This window comes from Melospiza georgiana, chromosome 3 (assembly GCF_028018845.1).
Source record: "Melospiza georgiana isolate bMelGeo1 chromosome 3, bMelGeo1.pri, whole genome shotgun sequence".
In the NCBI taxonomy this organism is placed as follows: Eukaryota; Metazoa; Chordata; class Aves; order Passeriformes; family Passerellidae; genus Melospiza; species Melospiza georgiana.
This window is the reverse complement of record NC_080432.1, coordinates 39,380,423-39,404,830: the sequence shown is the minus strand read 5'-3', so window position 1 is coordinate 39,404,830 and position 24,408 is coordinate 39,380,423. Positions and strand designations below refer to the sequence as shown.

At 36.2% G+C, this 24,408-nt stretch overlaps 1 protein-coding gene across 1 annotated transcript in view; it reads right to left on the bottom strand.

Annotated features, from left to right (window-relative positions):
- Positions 1–24,408, bottom strand: part of CAMKMT (calmodulin-lysine N-methyltransferase) — a 211,683-nt gene that overhangs the window by 20,717 nt on the left and 166,558 nt on the right. Inside the window, exons 4-8 of the mRNA XM_058021049.1 lie at positions 23,529–23,589; positions 19,894–19,948; positions 18,779–18,842; positions 13,593–13,659; positions 122–196 (exon numbers count right to left, since the gene is read on the bottom strand). Coding sequence (XP_057877032.1) covers positions 122–196; positions 13,593–13,659; positions 18,779–18,842; positions 19,894–19,948; positions 23,529–23,589 — 322 coding nt within the window. The remainder of the gene's footprint in view (positions 1–121; positions 197–13,592; positions 13,660–18,778; positions 18,843–19,893; positions 19,949–23,528; positions 23,590–24,408) is intronic.

Below are 24,408 nucleotides of genomic sequence, written 5' to 3'. Positions count from 1 at the left end.
AGGTTAAGGTGGCTTTGTGCTTCATTTGTTGACTTTGCTTAGCCATCAGCAAGCAGCACAGTACAATTACTCCAGCAAAGCTATTTTTCTAACGTGAGTTTTATGATTTTTATGTACTTACCAGTCAGCACACATAACAATGTCAAAATGTCCTTCCAGTTGAGAGACATCTGTCTCATTATCCCATCGTAAAATGCTAGAGGAAAAAAAAGATTAAAAAAAAGAAAAAAGAAAAAAGGACTTACATTTTTCATCTTGAGATTTTTAAAGTATTAATATTATTCTTATATGAAACAGAAGTGTTTAAAAAAGTGCAAACTTGTTACTTTCAAAGATGAATGCAAAAATCTTATTCTGTACATTTTTAAGGATATAAATCTCAAAGCTAAAGAGCTATTTTTCATTACAGCAGAAGGCAATCCACTCAGATTCTGATGAGTGGATCACCAACAAATATGCATTTCTGAATTAGTGGCACATGCACAGCTTCAGTTTTTTACCCCTTAATATTACTGCATGAAGAAGTGAAGTCAAAGGACCGACAACCTGAATGAAGCACAAATCTGCAGAATAGATTTGATTTCATGAATCTCTGTTACAACTGGCAGGCAATTCAGTTTGTTTCTCATTGATGAAGTGAGCATTCACTTGGGCCGGAGGGATGAGAGATGGGGTGAAAAAATGCCAAGCTTAACTTCAATGCCAGTAATGTTGCCTCCGGCAAGCTCAAAAATACAGCAGTGCTCACTCTGTCAACACCTATTCTCTCACAGGTGATAAACTATTTAATTCCAAGATACCCAGAGGTAGGCAAAAATTCACATACGTACAAAGTTCTTCTTTGTTTATAAAAGCTGTCGATTTATGTAGCTGCCATAAGGAATTTCAGTACTTTACTCCCATCTAAAATATAGCAACTAGTATTGGAATTTACTGCATACTTTAAATATCATTACCCCAAACATTTGAAGCTGCAATTCTATTTCTAGGCTATTTTAAAAAAAGGGAATCTATCCTTTTTCATTTCCTGGTTATTTATAATAGAAAGTAGATAAATATTTATGGGAAGAGCATTTGTGGGGGAAGGGTCTAATCTGATCTTGTCAGGTTGTGCATGCTTATCTCAGTTTTGTATGAGTCTTGACCAAATAGACCCTTTAGTCTTCCTGCAGCTATAATCTACTTCTGGTTAAAAGCCATCTCCATTCACATCCTACTCCTAATATTTAACCGAGGATCAGTTTGTAACGTGTTCATTCAGAAATGTTCCCTAAGTATACAAGAAGGGGAATTTTGTACATTTACTATGCTGTATGCAAAAAAGGCTCATAATGATGTAGATAAATAGACACAGGGCCATAAAGAATTAAGGTACCAAAATATGCATGTACATGTCCACAGCCACAAAATTTGAGACAGAATGCTTTTAAAACACGGAAATTATGAAAGGAGAGGCCCAGTTGGTTGGCAAAGCTTTGATTGTGTGGGGCTCAATGTAACCGAACAGATCAGGACTCATTAGCCCATTTGCCCTCCTGGAATTTACTGTGACAATCCAAAGACAGAAAAGAGTAGATTAATTTAATTTTTCCCCCTCAAATTGAAAGTAATCCAGATTTTAGAAGCCTAGGTAGCTTTGCACACTGGCACGCAGCAGGCATCCAGTAGTGGAAAGTGACAAAGGAGAGTTCTCACTCTCAGCTGCTGGCTGCCTGCTGGCTACCAGCGGCTTTTTCAACCCTGTTTCCGTGGAAACTTAGGTTAGAATGGTGAAAATTAGGTAAAGGTAAGTTTTGTGGGTTTAAAGCACGCACTCTAATACTTTAAGAAGCCTGAAGCAGAACTGGAAATTGGTAGAAGAACTGTGAGCCTTAAAAGGCCACCTTTGGTTCTCATTGCTACAGAAACAGAGATCTGATCAGTACCAGTATAGATATTTGAATTATGATTTTTTTTAACCCAAATGTTTACTATCCTTCACACATGCAGTTGGGAAGGAAGCACAGGTGCCTCCTCCTGCAAAAAAACCAAAACCAAACCTAACCACCCTCCCTCACATTACTGTCAGCTTTCTGCTGGGCACCTGAAACACAGTATTTTTTGTGCACACCTACTGTAGGCACAGAGGAGCTTGTGTCGAGAGGTAAAAGCTCATAAACCAAAGTGCTGAGCAAAGTATGGAATTGATGAGTTTCCAGGAGCATGAGCAGTGGTGCAACATGGCTGGCATCCATATTGCTAAAAGGAGAGAGTAAGGGCACCACAACCACCCATAAACCAATCTTTCTCCCTTTTTCTGACCAACTACAGGGGCTGCTTTTGGTCTCTAGCTTCAGTACAGCTGCATTCATGATGATATCATAATTATGCAAAGGTCAATGAAAAATTTACCAATTCAAAATGAACTTTGCCAGGTATTTTCCAAAAGTACAGGAAAATCTTTATTTCTGCAGGGAAATCACCATGTAAACCAAACATTACTTGTAAAAACAATAAACACTAGTGGGACTCATCCTGCTCTGACTCAGGATGCATGCACACTGGTGGGAGAGATGGAAGTACAGGCTGCATGTATTTATCCATGCTATCTTTAGCTAAGTGCAAGCGCGACTGGTAAAGGAGACGCAGCCAGAGATGTGAAATGCAGTACTGGCTGCAACCTCCACAACAGTTCCAGCAGCTTACTCAGGGCTCCCCTATCTCCACTGTTACCTGCTTCCATAGATTTGCAGGAGCTGCCTTCAAACATCTGCACCTGCACCTGCAAAGCAGATACACCCCTGCATATCTGGGAATCAGAATCAATTCTGCTCAGAGTTGGCACAATTCTGTCATTAACACTGATGTCAGAATCAGCCTGGTTCTGAATCAGCTATTCTGAGTTCTAGCGCTAACAAAAACAGTGAATCAGCCTTAGGACTTATGTAAATACCATCAACTAGCAAAAAAGTAATTTTGTAATCCAAATGCAATTCCTGACTGCAAAGTACAGAAAAATACACTGATATTACAAAACAATGCCGAAAAAGGTAGCTAAATGCATGTATCTATATGTAGTAAGGGGGTGAGGAGCCGTAATTTTTTCATGGATTACTGAGGATGTGACTCTTGGACTTAGTGGTCAGACCTGAAAGAAATACTGAAGGCACCATGAAGAATGCTGATTGCATTTCCATTAAAAAAAAAAAAAATTACTGCCAGGAAATCCAGAAAAGTGGTAGCAATGGAAATCTGAAAATCTCAGTTTTTATGAAATTTCCTTTTAAAAAGTAGAAGTAAGTATAAAAATACCACACCACAAAAAGTCTCTTAAATTGCCAGTATTGTGTTGAGTGCCAGCATCAAGAAAATGCAAGCCTACTTGTTCCCTTTCCTCTTGCTCCTTTACAAGTATAATAAATTAGTTTACCTAAGCCACATTTTTCTCTGAAGTCACTTTTCTTCCAGCAAAGTAAGTTTTGAAGCAACATTATTTTTATGCCTTTCTTTTGAGGGAAGATGCTACAGTACTAAGAACTGAAATTACACTGTACATTTGAGAAATGGGCTTTATTTCTGTTCAAGCCACAACTTCAGTGCTTTTTTTTTGTAAAAATCCCAAACAAACTAACACGCTTAAGGCTGTGTAAAGCCCACTTGACACTATTTTGTACTGACTAACTTAAGTCATGCAGGTTTAGTTTCTAACAAGTGAAAACAGGCAACTGAATTTCAGCAGAAAAGGGTCTGAGACCCAATGGAAATATAAAACAGTTGGGAGCTCTTTTGGTCTACAAGAAGAACATGAAAAATGAAATAGGGTGCAAGAGAAAAACACTACTGCACTGTTCAGCTACTATTTAGGTGAAAGTGATGGTAGCTGAAACTTGATACCCACTAATGGCCGATTTATGGCCTGTATCAAATGAATTTGACCAGTCTTCAGAGGAGAAGTACTACAATTAGCAATCCTGAGGGTAGTCCTGGCAAGAAGGACAAAGTCTAAATGAGCTATGGAAAATGAACCATCCTCTCACATGCAGAGGTGGCTTCTCCACGTCAGGGGTAAAGCATAATATCAAAATAGTCTGAGAAAAGATGTACTGATGCTTTAGTTTCCTAGGCTGTCTACCTTTTAACATTATGAAGAATTCTGAAACAAATTCATTTTAAAAAACTCCAAACACAACACATGACACAATCAAAGAAACTCTTCATTTTTCCCCTGTTTTTTCTTTTTAATTGACAAGTCATAAAATGTGATTAAGTTAAGAATGAGAATTATGATATTAGAACATAAAGATCAAGTAAGAAAATATGAGACTTAAAGTACATAAATGTACCCCCAAATAGCCCCATATATTTCAAAGAAAAAAAAAATTGTAATAAAATAGCTAATGTTGCAGGGATAGCTACAGCAGCCAAGGCTTCCCCTGTACAGTAATTCTAATTTATGGAGGATAGCCTGACAAATGTCAACACTCTTTTCCTTACACTGGTAAAATATCTCAGCAATCTACAACAAAAGACCTGATTTTACCAGGTTTTATTTCTCATGCAAAATTCTTCATTACTATTATTATTCAACTTCTGTTATTCAGTGTTTGTCTTCCTAGTGTGTCTAGGCAGGTAACTTATATGAGAAAAAACAGGTTAAGTCTCTGATTGTTAAAACTTGAAACATTTCCAAGACCCTCTGAGATGTTCTTATGATGAATGGCACAAGCTAGAGTAGCTCTCAAATTAGCAGATAAGTAGTTGTGCAGATAAAGACAAAAATTCAAAATTAGAAAAAAAGGACAAAAGCCTTACTTGCTTCAAAATGCATTAGTAGTTTTAATAAGGATTTTTAAAATCATCCCAATTAGCAGATGAACAGCTACCAAGAATCCCTATCTACCCACCTCTTCTTTTCATATTTTAATTTAAGTTTCAATCTTTGAAAAGCATTATCATTGGAAAGTATACAGGTTCAGGTAAAAGGTTTTGTCTGGAGATTTATATGACTTTTTCTGTGACATTAAGCAAGCAAGTTCATTAACACATTAACAAAAGGTATCATCAAGATGTTTCTCTGCACCTTGATCTTGGTTTGAGAGTCCTTAGTTATGTATAAAGATCAAGAAGACGGATTTTAATCTAGTGATAGAGGCAATGTGTACACCTATCATTATAATTCTTCTGGGAAATCTTGCAAAATTGCCTACTATAATTTCCCCATCTTTCTTATTATATTCTCACAAGGCTGCTCTTATTTCTCCGCCTTCTTTCACCTTCTGCCTTTCTTACTTTCACTGCTTTACTTTGCTTTGTGTTCTTATCCATTATCTCATTCCCTACAGTGCATATCTGGTTTGAAGGGACCAAAGTTAAGCTTTCAACTGCAACCATTTTTCCTTTCCTCTTAGATTTCTAAGCATTACTAATGTGATATTTACAATTGTCAATGGGCACATTCTTCTAACAACGTCCTTGCAGATTTTGGCAACTTCCATGTCACTGATTTGCTCTTCTCAAAGTATACTAATGATTTTTCTCAAGCTAGACTTAATATCTGCACTTTATTCTCTTGGACATTTTATCTCTCTTAAAACCAATATATCTTGCTCTTTGTTTTAATTCTTAATTCCACTGTTTTATGCTTGCGTTATTTTAATAGTCTTACAATTTTTAAAATATGCTCCTCTCAAGATTATCTTCAGACATTTCCCACATTTCTCATAATTTCACAATGCTCCACCTCAGCCTTTTCTTCCTCTGAATTTTATTTTTGGGCTATCTCATCCATAAAAGCTAAAAACCTACTCATTTCTCTACTTCATACTGTGCATACAGACCCTTAATTCAGTATTTTTAGAGCCTCAGTGAGTGAGAAGCTCATTGCACATAAAGTACCACAAGGCATTGTAACTACATTTTATGGATCATCATTTTGGACATAACCATGAATTCTAGTCTGTAATCTAGGCTTAGCTTAGACCTTTCTTTGTGTCTGCATAACTCAGCTCTGCTGGTTATTTTCTCTGCATAGTACCTCTCAGAAGTTTCTTACCAATCCACTCAACCTCTTGACCATGTCATCATCACTTACATCTAAACATCACATTATTGTTCTCTCTGTGTGTGGAAAATGCAGGCTTGCCATATTAATATTTATTCAGCAGGCTGCTACAAAGATTGTTTTTCTTGCCTACAACTCTGATATTGTCATCTTTCTCTGTCCTGCTCCAGGTAAGTTGCAAGTTGTCATTTCCAAACGCTTCACAACAGTTCGCATCCCTATTTTTTATCTCTCATTCAATATTGAAAGGACAAGTCCCTTCTTTAATCAGCCCTAATGTCAGTCTACATCTTCCACTTAACTTTTCAACCACACACCTGTACAAATTTCTTCTGCTATGTTATTCACAATATTCACAAACGTACTCCATTATCCTTAAAACTGCCCTTTAAAATAGCACCTAAAAACTGAGAAGAGGCTCTTGTGCCTCCAACTCTCATACTTGCTTCAATTATCCTTGTTATCCTTCCTCACCATATGTCTCTTTGGTTTTAGATCATAGATTCTCTAACACAAGCTGCCTTTTTGCTCTGTGTTTATAAAGTATCTGGTACAACAATGAATGATTAAACCTCATCACATTAACACGGTAATATAAAAGAAGAAAAAAGCCACACCACCCAACTCTGGGCCTCTTCAATATTTAGATATTCTATGATTCCATGACCCTATCTAGATTTTCTGCCTAAAAGTTCCTTTTAAAAAGTGCATTATAAAATTATACACTTTCCTTATTCCTCATTCTAAGAACATATTTTCTCTTTCGTATTTTGTACAACATATTTTGCTAAAATTCAGATGGGAACATTACAGCTTTGTCTTCAAAACTAACAGTACTAACACTTACACATTTGCTGTGTATCAAAAGCTACTAAGTTTTTGGGACATAATTAATGCACTGCATGTAAATACAACTGTTGTAGAATAAATCTTTTCATTTTGTAGACACGTCACAAGCCAACATTCAGCACAAATATGGCTATTTATTTAAAAGAAGGGAGAATATCTTGTACGAAAAAGACATTAATAAAAAAATACCAGTGATGTTTGTGAATTTGCCTTTTCACATCCTTCCTCTACATCCATACATTCTAAATCAGTCTTTATTCAGAAACTGACTACCGCTTTTAGCAATGGCCATGAAGCACATTTGGGAAGAAAAAAAATGTTTCTCAATTACATGGTATAAAAATATATAATTTCAAAGTGCAAGACAGCATAGGCATATGTGACAGTACTGCACTGATAGACTTGTGTAAAAATAAGAAGGAAAAGATCAGTTTCTTGCTCTATAGTCTATTTAGGAAAATAGTCTACCCATGGGGAGGATAATCAAGGGAACCAGAAGAAAAAACCCAAGAATGTAAAATGAACAATGCAGGTGCAGAAGCACTGAATGGAGGAAAACTTAAAAACAGCAGAGAAGATGTAGCTCACAGGTATTTAAATTCTAAGGGCAGAAGACACCACAACACCCAAGATTTTCAAAGTTCTGTATCAAGCCCATATATCTCAGGAAACTAATACTTGTGTTTCAGAAAGATTCAAACACATTCACTGCTTAAGATACTATCACTTCCCATGGAAAGATATTCCAATGTATTATCATTCTGTCAAATCTCATTTTTTTCTAGGCTCAATTTGCCTAGCTTCAATTTCTATATCTTGTTAAGTACTTGTAAACTAGATTAAAGACCGATCTTCTGTTTAAGATTTATTTTTTTCATGAGACTTTCAGATCAAACTGAATTAATTTCTTAACAATCACTTTCTTTGACAAGTAAATGAAGCTCTTTAACTCTCTCATTTCCAAACCCTGATTCACCCTTCTGCCCATTTCCTGGACCTCATCCATTTTCAGTATCCTTGGTTAACTTTTAAATAACTCCTAATGAAATAAACAAAGACCACACTGTATACATAATCTTATTGAAAATTAAAGTTTGTTATGGCAAAGATTAGCTGAAACTGTGTAAGATGTACATGATGACTGCCTACTAATGTAGAGCCAAGGTAGACAAGGAAGGTAGACAAAGGTACAATGGTAACATCATAAACTAGGAAATAACATGGAACATCGCTGGAATGACTGATCCAAAAAAGGAATTGAACAAATAATCTTCAGCTCAAACATCTCAAGGACATTTTTCCTTTAAAGCCCTGGGAGGAAAAATCCACACCTTCTCATATCAGCAGTCTTCTTCTAATCTTTTTGTGCAGCACAAAAGAATACAGGAGGAATAGTTTTACCAAGAGAAAGTTTTTTAAGCTAAGATACAGTCAAAAATCTGAGGAAGAATGTTTTGAAATAATGGAACATGATACTTTAATGCTTTTTCCCCCTGTTATTCCAAACTCATAGAAATTTTTTTACAAAGCTTGATAACACATTTTTTCTCCTTATGTATTCTTATCTGTCCTCATAAAGTCAGATGAAGGTATAATACAATTTAAAATGTACTTTATTAAGTCAACACAACTGGTGAAATACACAAATAGGAGAGGCTTGGAAGTTTGTGAATGTCAGCTGGAATGGTTAAATAGTATAAAAGAATGTTCAAGTATTCCTCCAAAAGCTGAAGCTGCACCCAACTGAAGAAAAAATTACAAATTTGCAAAACTAAATATAATAATAAAATCAGGTAAGTCAAAATTAAGTGAACTTATCCTTTTGTTCTAAATCTTCCTATCAGCTGATGATTGGGATACAGAAAGGGGGAATCACAGAGGATAAGAACATTTCAGAGAATTGGAATTAATTCTTTGCAACAGTGCAAAATATTCACTTCACTGTGAAAGAAACCAAAGACAATTCAGTATAGCAGCCTTTTTAGATATGTCTTCTGTAAAAGGAAGTCCTGTTTTACAAACCTTGAGCCCTTCAAAGGCATTAACAAGTATTCAGATAAGGGAGATCTGGGTAAGACAGCCTGCCTCTGATTCCAAAAAGCTATTGGCAAAGGCCCTCACTATCAACATTCTAGGAAAACAGACTGTCACTGAAGAAGAGTCCTGACATGATGCTAAATAATAGAACAAAAGATAGGGAACAGGGTAGTAGCAAATGGTCAATTCTCACAGTGGAGGGACATAATCAGTAGAGTTCTCCTGGGACCTGTTCTAGTCAACATGTTTACAAGAGATGAGCATTGAGGTGGCAAAGTTTGCTGATGTTAAGTCATTCAAGATAGTAAGGAAAAGACTAGACTGTGAAAGATTGCAGAAGGATGAAAGGAGGAAAAGGAAAAAGAAGGATGTGTAACTGGAGAATAAAATGACAAATTAAATTCAGTGTGGATAAATGCAAAGTGCACAACTGAAAAAATAATTATCCCTTGATGTAGAAAATGAAGGTCTCCAAAATGACCGTCACTGGAAAGCTCTTGATGTTGTGACAGACCGTGTCATGAAACTATTAGCTCTGTGCTCAACTGCAGTGAAAAAAGCCAATCACTGTTAAGCATTTTTAGAAGGGGAACAAAAAGCGTAATTATTCCACTACATGTACCTATTTATGCACACTTTGTACTGTGATCAGTACTGATCATAGTCATCTAAAAATAAGTAGATTGAAACAGAAAAAGATATAAAGCAGGGCAAGTACAATCAGAGGTGTGGAATGCTTTCCACCTGAGTTGAGTTTTCTGTGAAAAAGAGCTACAACTTCAGAATGGACAGGAGCACACAGACCATTCTTTCCACTTATACACAAAGTGATCAAATTAAGTGAGCAGGAACCAGCAACTTTTTCTTCCTAACCAGAGAGCAGGAAATGTTCCTTTTGGCAGCTTCCTCCTTTCCTACAGATGCTGTCATGCAAGACAGTTACTTGAGGAGACTGGAAAAGTAGCTGGAAGAAAGAGATTCCTTTAGGGTTGCTAAGGTAACGAACTCAGTGAATTCAATAAAATGTTGGAAAAAGTTTGAATTTACCAACACTCAGGTCATTTTGATGAATGAAAACAGAGAGCAAGTCTGTCCCACATTGATGGAACCTGTTACAAGACCAGTAGAAATTAGGAAGGTTGTGAAGTTGACATATTTGAAGAACATTGCAGTACGATAAAATATTCACTTTTGCAATTATGAAGAGGAAAGTAATACAAAAATGCAATCAGGACAATATAGTTCAGTGCTATGTCATTGAGATCTCATCCACTGTTATGCTGGATGCCATTCAGTATTTTGAAAGACTTTTTTTAATTATGGATTTAGTTCTGGAAACTTGTAATTGCATTACATTGGTAAGGAACACTAAAATCTCAAATAATTATAACCTATCTGTTGATCTTTAAGCAGAAGGTATTGTCTCTTTTGGTTACATGGTCATTAATTCTTGATGTGGGTTCTAAAGATGACTGTGGAATGAATAAAGTGTATATGATACACTATTACTAATCAAACCAAAGGGTGCACTGCCACAAGCATTTCTGTTACTGGCTTGATGTTACATGTCCTTGTTTACATTCTCACATGAAATGGAATCTCTCTGAGGCAACTCTTAGCAAAACAATAGACTTCTTCACGGCTAAAACTCCACAGGTCCCCTATCAGCAGTTAGAACACAACTTTTGTTCTTTACAGATTTCCATGTTCTCAGACAAGGGAATCTGAAGGAAGAACAAATTCCCTAGTCGGTAGGACAAACTGAGTCTGTTAAACCTGCAGAATACATTGCAAGCCTTCCTCTTCAGTAAGTTTTTCCATTATGACATTTGTAATAACAACAACTTTTCAAACTTCTACTACTCTAACAGCTGTGTCAGGAAGATTTCCCCATTACAACAAATAGAAAACAAAGAGTGGGGATTTCTTGTCTTTGTTGTTAATTTAATGATTGGCGGACATGTTAAAACAATGATAAACCATATCAATGATGAAACATGTCAACCCAGTAACATCTGATGGTACAAAGAAACATATGCTAAGTTATAGGGTAAACAATGCAATTCATGGATAATTTCTGAATTGTAACAAAAAAAATAAAATTGTTGAACCCATACACAGTATTAATACCCTTCACTATGGCCAGACATTACTAGTACTGTAGGTATTACTGTACCTATTTCTAGTAAACATAAGCAAGAAATCCTGAGCATATAAATGAAAAATAAAAATAAAATAGAATTGTATATCCACTGCAAAGTAAACTGTTTACTATTATTACATTATAACACACAATATGACAAACTGCCAGTTTGGCTTACATTACCATATTTTTAAACAATAATCAAGACTTGGCAGAGGGCTAGATAAGTGCTCATTTACTGCATTTTGTATAAATCTAAATAAATAAATGTATGGCAGCTTGTCCTAATCTAACTTCTCTTGGCTGATACCAGATTGTTCCTTTTTGCTCCATGCAGGTTTTGGCATACTTTCCAGGCAAAGACTTAAATATCCAGAACAGTCTCAAACTGACTCTCAGACTGATAATTTCTGCTCCTGTGCCAAGAACAGAGTGCAAGATCCTAACATAAGATGAAGGTGCTGTGAGAAGAGTCTATTCTGAATCATCTTTTATACAGAAGGAATCTTTTAACTTTACACTGGCCACGGTGAAGTTGCAAGACTGGACGCTGTCTAAATGATTATGGGAAAGAAGATGCCTTCTCCAGATTAAATTGATGTTTAGTAAGTCACTTACAGACATCACTATATTCATTTGCCTGCAAAATCTGATCAATGTAAAAGAAGTTACTGAATGTCACTTTGCATGCCAGTGTTGCATTCTTCCATCCAAAACACTACACTTTCTGCATTTTTTTGTGGGTTTTTTTAATCCTTTTTTTTTTTTTTCCTCCCTATTATGTAACTAAGGTTTTTCATCTGCAGGAAAAGTGAATCAAGGTTACTTCAGACTTTACATCAGCCTTTTAGTTCCCTCAAGGCATTAAGAATGGATCATGTAACTTTGTTACTGCACCACGTCATTACTGAATCCGAAGGACTGATCAATTCATTAAAGAGTCATTTTATAAAACTTTATACTTGTACAACAAATCTGCAAAACCCTTAAGAATGTAGAATTAAAAATCGAGTGTTATAATGAGTCTTATGTTTTCATATAGTACTTCACATTATTTTGTGGTTTAATTATTTTATTTATGCAAATAAGGCCTCAAATGCTATTGCACTCAAGAAGTTAAACACTTGACATTTTTACTCCTGAAAATGCAACATTTTATGATGTCTAGATATGTTTATTAATTAGTGATTATTAACACCCGGTAAACAACATCTTGTCTTGTAAAAACACAATCTTTCCTCACAGCGTGAGGCTGAAATCTATTATTCACTGATTCCATATGCTGAAATACACTCAAATGATCACAAATGACCTTAAGCATTAGATAAATGTAAATGAGGACAGGGTAGAAAATGTGCTTTTGATTGATATCTAAAAGACCAGGTTTGAAGTCTTGACAAGGGATAAAATCTGAAATCTCACACAACACATAGAACAATTGGAAATCTAAAAAAAATCTAAGCTTCTGGATGGACATACCACACAGCCTCTCCTCAGCACAGTGTCTGAGACTGCTCACAAGAGGTGTTCAGCACATGGAACCTGAAAGACCATTCCTGGGATCCACACGGCCTCTGTCTACTTGGCAGGCTCTTATTAGGATGCAGAGACATATCTCTAACTTTTATGCACACACACCCTAATGAAGGCAGAATTTTTCTAGCCCTAAGTGCTCACTTAAACTAACTTCCCTACATAGAATGGCTGCATAGCCATAGGATTAAATGACATGAATGATAGTCATTACAACCATATGGATTTAACCCTCTATGTAAGTAAGCTTATTCTGCATTAACACTATGCCTTCCTCAGCCCTTTTTCAGCTTTACTTTTACCAGTTTTAGAAGGACTGAGTGCTCCTCTGCAATGTGAGTCAACAAAAATAAAAAATTTAATACACAAATAAGAGTGTACTATTTGCTCCTAGGTAACCATTTTCTATTTCTTAACCTTATACCATAAATATGAAGTGCTTTATAATTTACTTTTAAAGTACTGTGAGAGATGAATACACTGTTCTTGGTTCCCATCTCCCCACCTGTCTTCGCACTGACAACATAATTATCACACAAACAGGATGACCAAAAAACCTCCCATGGATGTTCCAACAACATCCACCTCAGGGGCAAATGGGATTTGTTGTCACCCTAAATTTTCGGAGCTATTTAAAATGAAATCTGACAGAGATTTAGATCCATTCATTCCAAATCTCATTTTCAGTACAACAGGTAGTGTTGACTTTGAAGGAGACAAATTTCAACCATGCACTAAATCATAGACTGAAGAGAGACAGTGTAAATTAAAAAAAAGATGAAAAGGAAAGAGAGGATTTTTCACCAAGGTTAATCATACTGTATTTGCTATTTTTTAAAAATACTTTTAAATTTCTTTCTTGCATCACTTACCTACTTACATACACATACCTGTGTGAGCATCAGTAACAGGTCACATGTGTGCATACATTTCACATCTATATTAATACAGAAGTACTTGCAAGAATCAGTTTAAAAAGTACAATCTTACCAGCTTGTCACCTTGTGAGTCTTAAACACTCCAGCATTTTGGTTTCTTGTGATGATCTCATTTACATCTGTAGTACAACTGTTAAGAATTATCTACAAAACTAGAGCAATAATAAAAATAACAAACCCAACTATTTTCCATTTATAATGCCTTCATAATGTTCTTGTCTGTTTGTTCCTCTTTGATCTGTGCTTTTTTTAGAAGCATATATTTTACATTGCGACTCCAGCACATCAGCCATAGATCTATGCAGCAATTTGCTCTTTTTTCCTACTTCTATTTACTCTTTCAGTTAAGGAATTTCTAACCCTGTAGCTATAGAGGGAAGTGAAAAAAAAGATGTCCCATACCTCAGATATTTAAAGGTAACTATTTACAAATAAAAGAATTACAATCATGGAGAACTGAAATTTTTACAGCCACTAAATGTCCACTCTAGTTTGTGCTGCTTTTCACTTTTCACTGTTATCACTATACCTAATGCTGAGATTTTGGAGGTTTGTGTGTTTTAAGACCCTACCCTCAAGAGATACACCTATGTTCTTGGCTCTGTCTGGCCGAATCAACACACAACAGGAGCACCTTAACCTACAGGAAAAGGAGTTTCTAGTCCATTTGCTTTCCTGAGAATGGTTAGGAACCACCTTAAAAGAGTGGAAAGCAGTAAGTGCCTTAAATACCACAACAGTACCTCAGGCTTGTGTCTCAGCTTCTTGTAGTTTGGAAGTTCAAGTCACAAATTTGGGTAGCCCATTCAGTCAGGTTAAAGCAAAGGCTGTCAAGGACAACTTTTAGGGGAAGCTGGGCCCAGTCATCTATGGCTACAAAGATAATTGTCAGGATTGATCACATGTGGTTAGTGAGAAGTGCACTGGAATCCAAAGGTGTTGTAAGTAAGCGAAAACTCTGAGAATACTAATTGTTACCAGTGTGAATCCATGCATTCCTGAATGGTTCACTTTCAAATGTAAATAATTATTTGAAAATAATTATTTTAAACAGACATTTTTGGTAAAGATGTAAAAGATCCTTCTTTTTTATTTAAGGTATAGGAAATCTGATGTTAATTAGAAGGATGTTTCTAGGTCCACAAAATATGTCAGATCTCTTGAAAGTGCTCTTATAAGAAAATTGAATACAAGAGTCAGGCTAATTTGAAATATTGTTGATAGACCTTTTTCTTTGCTTTGATATATCTTTTTCTTTGCTTTGCTGAAATCACATAATTTTCCTTCCTAATAGAGTTGGTTATTTAAGAAAAGTTATTTCAGGAAAGTCTCTATCCAAACACTGGAAAAGACAAACACTGGTAATTTGTGAAGTAAAAACTAGAAATGGAATGACAGAAAACTGGTTTAAACAAATCTCTGTAGTTTTGATGTGCCTTTTAAATAGTTTCCACAAAATCTAATGAGGAGTAGTAAATGAATGGTCTACACCTGGGCAGCAAAAGTAAGGCATAAATAACTCCATGAGCAGACCTTACTACTTTTAAAGAGGTGCAGAAATAGCATTGTTGATAAATTAGCTACACTGCACTTCAATTATATAACTGAGCAAAACTATTAATAATGGTTATAAACACATTAATACTAGATTTAAAAAATAATTTAGGAGTCCATATTTTCAGGCATTCAGGCTAAACATGAGCCTTCTAACCTAAATTTCCCTGGACTGTTGAAAGATCCCTACACTCTATTTTAATGGCCATTATAGTGCACTGCAACAATGTTTTGTACTATTGATGCTTTCAGACAGTAGTTCAAGTCACCAGTGCATGGTGTGAAATAGAGCTAAGGCAGAAAGCACCCAGCCTCTCTGAAATAGGAGACCATTTTTACTAAAAGGAATCTCATCCTTGGATTTGGAAATGTCAATGTGCTAAACATGCTTCTAGTGGTTTGAGAAATAAAATTTGGTCACAGATGTAAATTGAAAATTTCTATCTGAATGCATATCACCCAAAATTACAACAGGCGATGAATCTGATAACTCTGCTCATGTTTATCTCTATTATTCACTTGAAACGTCTATAGTTTTAATCCTAAAACTTTCCTTATTTAAATTATAGTGAAAGAACTTAGATGAAACACACTAAATTAGCAATAAAGTTCTGAACAAAGTGGCAAAAGGAGTAACACCTGTCTTTATTTTATTGATTTTGCAATATAAACCATCTATTGAATCAATTCGAACCTGCTCATGATAAGTAAAAGGAGTTAGAGTGAAGTCTTTTAAATAGTTTAGCAACTCAAGTCATAGCATCCTTTTAAAAACCTCCATAAACATCATACTAATACATTGACTAATACAAAATATGGCAACAGATTTCACAATGAGAGGGTTGGAATGGCAACAATTATTTGATTAATTCATTTGTAGAAATTTTTAAACTTCTAACATTTCAATAACGTATCCTAATATGGATATTGAAAACACACATAGTGAATACTCCATGTGGCAGTATGAAATGGAGACTAATAGGAAGCATGTCAAAAATCAAATGAAAAATCAAATCCTCAAAAGCTTGAGATTTCACAAAGCAAAGCTGTTAGTTATGCTCACTGAATAGGGACAGCAACAACAAAAACAACAATAATTATGATGATGTTGATAATACAAAGGCAGATTCTCAGATGCAATGCACTATTGCCAGGTCGATTTTCAATTACATTTCACTGATGTATTCATTTGTTTCTTAATGTGCTCATCTTGCCCATTAAGAATAATTAGCAGGCTTGCTTGGTGATTTCCTGGCTTCTGACAGGGATTTTTTTCTTTTTTGTTGACAACCACTTTTACTTTTTGGAAAGTAATTTTTGGATATTATAGTATGACTGGCATGTAATTTAAGCTTCCTAAGAAATTTAAAGGGAAGATGTAAACAGTAATTTTAAAACAAGATTATTTTAATCTGTAATACCTACATAAAAACCATAATACTAGACATTAACTATTCCTGAAGAGCAGAATCTAGAAAAGAAAACAGTATTTTATCCCACATTACTTTAATTTGGTATGCTAAACAATCAAAAAATACCATCAGCAATAGTAAAAACGAGCAAAAATACATAATTTGTAGCCAGTGGCACTTGGGGTGAGTGCTACTTCCAATTACACCTAAAATTCTACCCTGATTTCAGTGAGTCTGGGGAGGCTGAAACAGATCTAAATTTAGCCTAAACTTCTATTACAGCCAGTCACCACAGGAAAGAGTGCAAAAGAAAATTACCGTAAGACAGATCATAAAATTACTACTGAAGTCCATAAACCATATAAAATGCAACAGAAATTTTATTATGTGCACTTTTAAGAATACATTTCACCTACACAGTAAAGTTCTTAGCCTGCTGCACTTTGGCACCCTGCTAATATTAAGCCCATTGTAAAATCCAACACAATAAAAGCACTCTGAATGCTGAGCCTTCTGAGCACCAAATGTTAAAAAAGAAAAATAAATTCCTGTTAGAGCCTTCCACCAATCACTTCCCTGAAAGGGATTCACTGAGTGAATACAGATGAAGACCTCTTGTGAGACTTTTGGGAACAGAAGACATTTCTAAAACATATTGTGAAAAACTAAGGTGTGATAATTAGGTAATATTAACAGTATCTTTTTCAGGAATAAAAGCACTTTTATTTGCTTAATTCCAAGGACTGAGTGGATATTTTCACGCTTGCCAATTTTCCGTTATAAAAGACTTCTAAATTTCAAAAAAGTTCAGGTTTATGGAATCTGCTATGCAAGACATTTGCTGATTTGATGATTACTGAGCCCACCTGAAGCTTTTTGTGGGTAAAATGACCTTTTGTTAAATAGCTATGCTTCTATACAACATGAGTTTGTTTTGTTAGACTAGTTTTGAAACACTTCTTTTCTCCTACATTTTTTATCTTCATAATGACATGGAAGAAAGATTGGAAGGGTGGTGCTGATTAAAATACACAGAATAATGAAAACTTCCTCCTAAAGACACCAGTCTAACATATTAGAATTTAACAAAATAATAATCCCTGAAAACAGGTGAGAACTTGCCTTTTCAAGAAAAAGGAGACTTTTAGCAGGCTTACCTCGTTTTAACAGATATGATCTAGGATTGACTGTTTCTAACGTGAAATTGTTCAAGTGTTGTCAGCAATTATAGTTACCTCAGTTACCTCTGAGAAAGTTTTTTTAAAAGGTAATAGCTAATATTATTGCACTGAAATGTCTCCTGTTTTAACAGGCATCAGCAACTGCAATTCATTTAAGCTACAGATTAGTTTATTTTTTTTACTAAGTCCTCACTACATTAGCTCTCAAATATATACAAATATCAAAAAGAAATAATTCTGATGCTGCAGTGGCCAAAACCTGAAGAATTAACCTGCTTGAAAATGTAAATGGAAAGATTATCAAGGAACAAAAGCAAATACATATCTTCCTTTTTTTCCTCTCAGTTTCTAAGGGCTATTAGTATTCACCATATATATCTGTTCTTGTTCTGTGCTGATATTTAATGTGGCCACAAATTATGCTCACTCATTCTCTTGCTTAACCCAAGTCCAGTTCAATTTTATGAACTATCTGTTCATATTAGAAAGGCATAATAGCAATTTATTCTAATATAAGAAATACAATAAAATACTTCCTACAAGGGACAGAGGAGTTTTGCAATCTTACATCAAGAGAAATAATGATAAATTGGTAATTGATTAAGCAGACTAAATGGGCAATTTGTAGGCAGTTATAACTTAGCAGTGACAATGAAACATTTTAACACACACCGGGAAATATATGAATGCTGAGTATGCTTTAAGGGGCTAGTATCTGAAAGTAGAAAAAAAAATTTAGCCCTTATGCAAAACGCATACATGGAGGGGAGCTGATGATTTGATTCCCTGCTACACCTCCTGTAATGTGCAGCACACACACATGAATCTTCCAGCACTCAACCACGGGGCAAATATTTACTACAGTACATGTTCTATACCAACATGTGCATTTTTAATTAACAGAGAAAATGTGGCATTTATTATGGGGGAAGCTGCTGCTCTGTTCAAGATACATCACATCTGTTTTTTAATTACTTATGTGGGGACTTTTTCTTAATATGCCCCATGCTGTCTGTCTTTATATCGATTGTTACTCAGCCAGTAAAAAGGAACGAGCACAACAAACCAGTTTTCTATCTGAATAAGGATACTTTTGATGGCCTTTTCATTTCCATCAGTTAACAGAACTTCTTTGACATCTGCAGAAATAGCAACCTGAAAAAAAGAGCACAGCAAACAATGAGCAAATATGCTTGTCTGTGTGGAAGTGAAGACAGGAGTGACAAGCCTTCAGTATCATGCTTCCTCACCTATTTCTCTGTAACAATCTTCAATCTTTTTTCATTTTATGTCTGCATTATTTTAATCATTCAATCAAATCAGTCAATACTTTTATCATTCCATTTGCGGGAGCCTCTATCTTGCTATCATTCTGTTCCGTAATTGCATTGTGACAGCCGATGATGGTATTCTGAGAGGCTTTCATTTGCGGGCTTCTGTTTATCTAGTAGAGCCATCATACAAGGCTGTCACTCTGCCTTTCAGCTTGCTTCTGTCTGACTGCCTGATGCCCTTCATATAACTTTGCATTGCAGGCAGATGGCTTTGTAAGGGTAATTTTTTTGTGAGCTTTGACATGCTCGCACATTGGGCTGTAACCTCGACACATTGTATAAGAGCGACAGGTTTGTCAAATGCCAATCAGTGTAACAATATGCTTTTATTTGTAGAGACATAAAAACTTGTCTAATGCACTGCACTGCTACATAATATCTCCTGAATACATGACTCAGAACCCAGAGAATGGTGAACGACTCTCCTGAATGGCCAATCTAATTCAAAAGAATCTAATTACCGAGAGCTCTGGATCATGTTTGTTGGTGTAATAATGCAGGCAAAACATTAGCAGCTATATCATGGTGCTCCAACTGTGATTCGCCAGGCTATTCCTGTATCTTAGCAAATGGGACTATAATCTGAAAAAAAAAAAAGCTTCGGCTATGGCAATGAAAGACAGACAGTACGTGGCCTGGAATGTCACAACAAAAGATATTGACTACACCGAGGTAAAATGTTTCTGCTCATCAAGGCAACCATAAAATCAATATGATACGAAAGCAAGTCAATCTAGAAGGTCTCTCAAGACTCTGCAGCTTGACCGCAGCTGAGGCTGTTGACAGTTCTCTGACCCAGCAGTTGGAGGCACTGGAACATTTTTCCTTTTGTTTCTTCCTCTGAATGGGATTGGAATTGAGAAAAGACCTACCATGAGCCCAGCCAAGCATGTCATGCCACCCCCTAGCTCACACACAGCAAGGTCCCTGAAAGAGAGAAAGGAAATGGTAGAACCCATACAAATTAGATGAAAATGGTCAGAGAGACATATATGTTACAAGAACAAATTGCCATCTGCAGTAAGAACTGAGCTACCAGGAAGTTGTAGAGACATGACTAGGCTACCTCATGTCGTTTTGCGTTTTAAAAATAATTATGAAATAGAAAAGTCACAAAGCAGGCAAATCAGTGGGGGTTCCCTCATTAGTGTTCAGTGCAACATTACCACCGCTGAGCTGAAAAATCTGAGAAGGTTCCCTTTTTTCCCTTGTCAATGGCTCTGTCTTTTAGAACTAAACTAGCTAGAGTAGCGAAAGATAATTGTTAGGAAAGGATAACAATGTTAATCCACATTCATTCTTGCAAAAACAGTTAGAGAAGTAAAAGGGGAAATTAATATTATTTATATATCTCTCCATACAGTTATGCCTAAAAGCCTTTTTATATTAAAAAGAGAGAAGTTTTAAAGCAAGCCGTATACCACAAAATAATTACACACGAAGAAATCTGATCCTTCAATTAGCACTTAAAACTGCAAGTGACCTACAAACAATGCTGTTATGAAAAACGATGGGAACAGCAAACGGTTAAGCCTCAGAAAACGAAACGAAGTTAGTGTCAAGAGCCTAAACTGAGCCCGATCAAAGGGCTGAATACATGGTCTAAAAGGCTGCTTTTAACTTAGACCATACTGTGCTGTTATTAAGACGTGCATGTGAAATATAATTTGGCACAGAGAGTGTGCCGGATGGGAGCTTGCAGGGGGAGCCATAAAGAATGTTCTCCAGAGCCATGGCCTGCCCCAGGAGGGGAGGAGGGAGGGATGCTGACCCTGCACTGAAACTGTGTATGAAGCAGTGTCTGGGGCAAGGCAGAGCCTCAGCTTAGGAAAATGCTGCTTTATAGTAAAATCTGCGGCAACTGTTACAGCTGGCAGGAGCATTCCCATTGAGACACTTCTGATAGGCAGAAAATGGAATTTTAGCTTAACTCTTTGGTTGAGTTTGGTTTTGGAGGGTTTCTTGGTTGCTTTTTTATGGTGCATCATTTCTTCTCCCTTAAAACATTTACATCTGAAAGTCTATTTTTATCTGAAAGGGTCACCTCCCTACTCACTCAACACTGATATTTAGGAAGAGCATCTAAGATGCCATATCAGTATCAGTATAAAGATGCTGATATTTTGTTCACTGAGGCGAGCAGACTAGGCTGTATGACTGTATAATAATGCTCACTGTCTGGACAGGTTAGATTTATTTTTCTTAGACACCACAAATTTTATTTGAAAAAAGTCTAGTTGTCCTATTTAATCAAAATGAGACAAAAGAAAGATATACCTTGGAGGAACAAGCTGTACATAAACCCAGTAATAATATTAAAAAAAAATGGAGAAATTTGCAATTTGTATTTTTAAACAGAATGATTATAGGTTTTTCCTCAAATAAATTTTAGTTTTTCTAAACCAAGTGTATTATATATTAAAACTATATACACATGGTTATATATAAGGTTTACAAGGCACTTACTCCTTTATAAGAATCATACTTAGTGAAATAAACACAGAAAGTATCTAGTGTAAGGCTTTTAGTACATTTTGAACCAAATTTCTATGTACAAAGTAAATGAGCATTCACATATACACACAAATATTCATGCATATGGAATTTATTTCAGTGCCAATTCCCTTACTGGCAAGTTTTAAAAGTTGTATCTGTCTCTCAGGCAACATATAGTGACATTTATAAATGAGATTTCACATAAGAAACTCTACTCTGAGAGTAGTTAGAAGGGCATAATCCTGAGATATCAGGATGTGAAACTGCCCATTGACTCCATGGAAGTTGACTGCTAGTTGTCTCTGAATATCGTGGCTTGCATACCCAAACTGGGAAAATACCCTCTGAGTGAGCAGCACCGGAGGTTTGCTGGGAGGAGCCCTGGAGAAGAAGTAGAGCATATGAGCATGGGGCCAGACAGCAAAGTGCTACAGGGACATCCCTACAGCAGCAGAAGGCACACAACCAACCTGGGAGGAAGGAGCAGCGGCTGCCACATCAGGTGTGTGAGCTGCCTCCCCTAACGGGCCACGCTTGTTCAGGTGGTGGATGGAGTAGGAACGAGGCTTTATGGACCACAGCACACTTTGGTGCCAGGTCTTTTGTCAGAACCCAGCACATTCCTCTCACTGCCCTGGAGGACTCAAGACCCTGGCAGGGGGCTCAGAGACCTGGGCATGGAGTCAAAGACACTGTGACTTCAATTTCAATCCATGGAAACAATTATCAACTTTGTGCGAGGAGTTACAAGCCACAAGGGTTTGAATAGAATTATAGTAAATTTATCACAGGGTGAAAAAGTAGAATTTTGGGGTTCTTAGAATGGGGGTTCAAGAGGCAAAATGGAGGAATCTGGGTGTGACCTTTTCCTTCTTCTTCTGGTCCTCCATCTTCTACTGTGATGGTGGCACTTTTGGATTGGTTTAGGATAGAGACAATGTCTAACATAGGTGATAGGGCATTAGAAAATTGTAGTTAATAAAGTACATGTAGTTTTTAGTATTAAAAGGTAACAGTGCCCTGAGGGCGGTCAGTGCCTCAACCTGACCTGCTGGACAGACCTCCACAGGTCCGAAAAACCATGTATTAGATAAGAGAAAATAAACAACCTTGAAAACCAAAGCCGAAGAATCCCGACTTCTTCAAGTGAAGGACTGGTAAAAAAGACTTATAAATACCTCGGAAGCCATTGCAGCAACAACAAACCTGACAGTCTTTGATTACAGATAGGAGTCTAAGCAAGTTGCTCATTTGGTACAAGGGGCAGGGACTTACAGTTTGGTCTTCCTGATTTTACCCAATGCCATATTTACACAGACTGGGATTTTCTATCCAAGTCTGGTTTACTTGGTATTTGCCCTACACCCTCACACAGAACAGAATTTTTGCCTCCAAATGCATTGTTATAATAGCTTTTTTTGCATCCTATTCATCCCTCAGACAATGAAACTTCAAGGATTTCCAAGTGCAAATCTCAGTATAGTCAGGGGGAAGGAAAGTGGATGCAGGACAGATTTTATATTTAGATGTTCCTATTGGAGCCTTGATAGCTGACTTCTACAAGTTTTGAATAAAAGTGAAGGATGTTTCAAAACTGTACCACAGCACTTATAAATGAGTGCAAATTCCTCTTACTATAAGCAGTGATTTTTATGTATTTCATCAGATAATATTTTGCTTGCTTTTGCAACAGATGTCAGTTTAAAGAATATCTTATTTTTCCTGACCTTCACAATCAGCACTGATCGATTGGAGCTTCACTTTTGTTTCCCAAAAATCAAAGTGAAATAAAACGCCTTGAGTGGAAATCAAAAGTCTTTGACATATAGCAGAAAGCTTGCTGTGCAATATTAGTACCCAAAGGCAGCTGAGAATTCTTTGTTAAGAGCAACATGCTTTCACCTTGAACATTTTAAATTTAATCTGAAGACTTAAATCATAGCAATCTTTACCATGCAGATACAATAAAACTAAGAGATCGGAAAATATCTTTTTATGTTTAACTCTGTACCTGAATATTTCATTATGCTTTAGGCAGTAGTAAGCCAGCACTTCTTCAGATGGCCAGAGACCTATAAAACAAAGATATTTGCCTTCTTAGAACAGATTTTTTCTGGTATAAAATAATATTTGAATGCATATTACCATTTGCAGAGCTCTACCCACTGTTTTATTTTCTATATTTGCCATAAATAAAAAGAAAAACAAAAAGAAGACCTAGGATTTAAGCATTGGAATTGAGTATTTCATAGATTTCATCACAACTAGTGATCAGAAATTTATAGATACATGCATACACACACATAAACATACACATATGTCTACACATATATATGCAATACTCAAGACTTTAAAAGTCACATAAAATTTAATTCATTGGGCATTCACATGAACATTAACCTGTTTGTACTAGGCCAGATGAAAGGCCAACTTTGCCTTGTAGCCTATTTACAACAGGGGACAGGAGCCCTCTAGTTTTTCATTAGCTACATCATCATCACCATCATCATAATCATCCTACAGTCACTCAATTTCTTTCCAGTTTCTTTTTATTTAGCTCCTTTTCTCTTAGTTTGTGTTAGGTCAGGCATCAGTCTGACTGTAAGCAGCACATGCTAAGGACAAATCCTAAGGACTAGGGCAAGAAAAGTGTGATTTCTAGTTGTGGCTCAAGAAATTCAGAAGAAGGAGAAGAGGAGATACAAGTGCTAAATTCTTCTTAACAGGCACTGAAGGATTGTTCTGGTTGTTCTGTGATAAACTTTCTAGAGCTGCACCAGGAAGCACCACAGTTTCACCCTGCTATATAAAGAAACCCCTCCTCTCTCATTTTATACTTGCTTCCCTGCCATTTTCATTTGAATTCCCCTAGTTCTCCTACAGAAATAGCC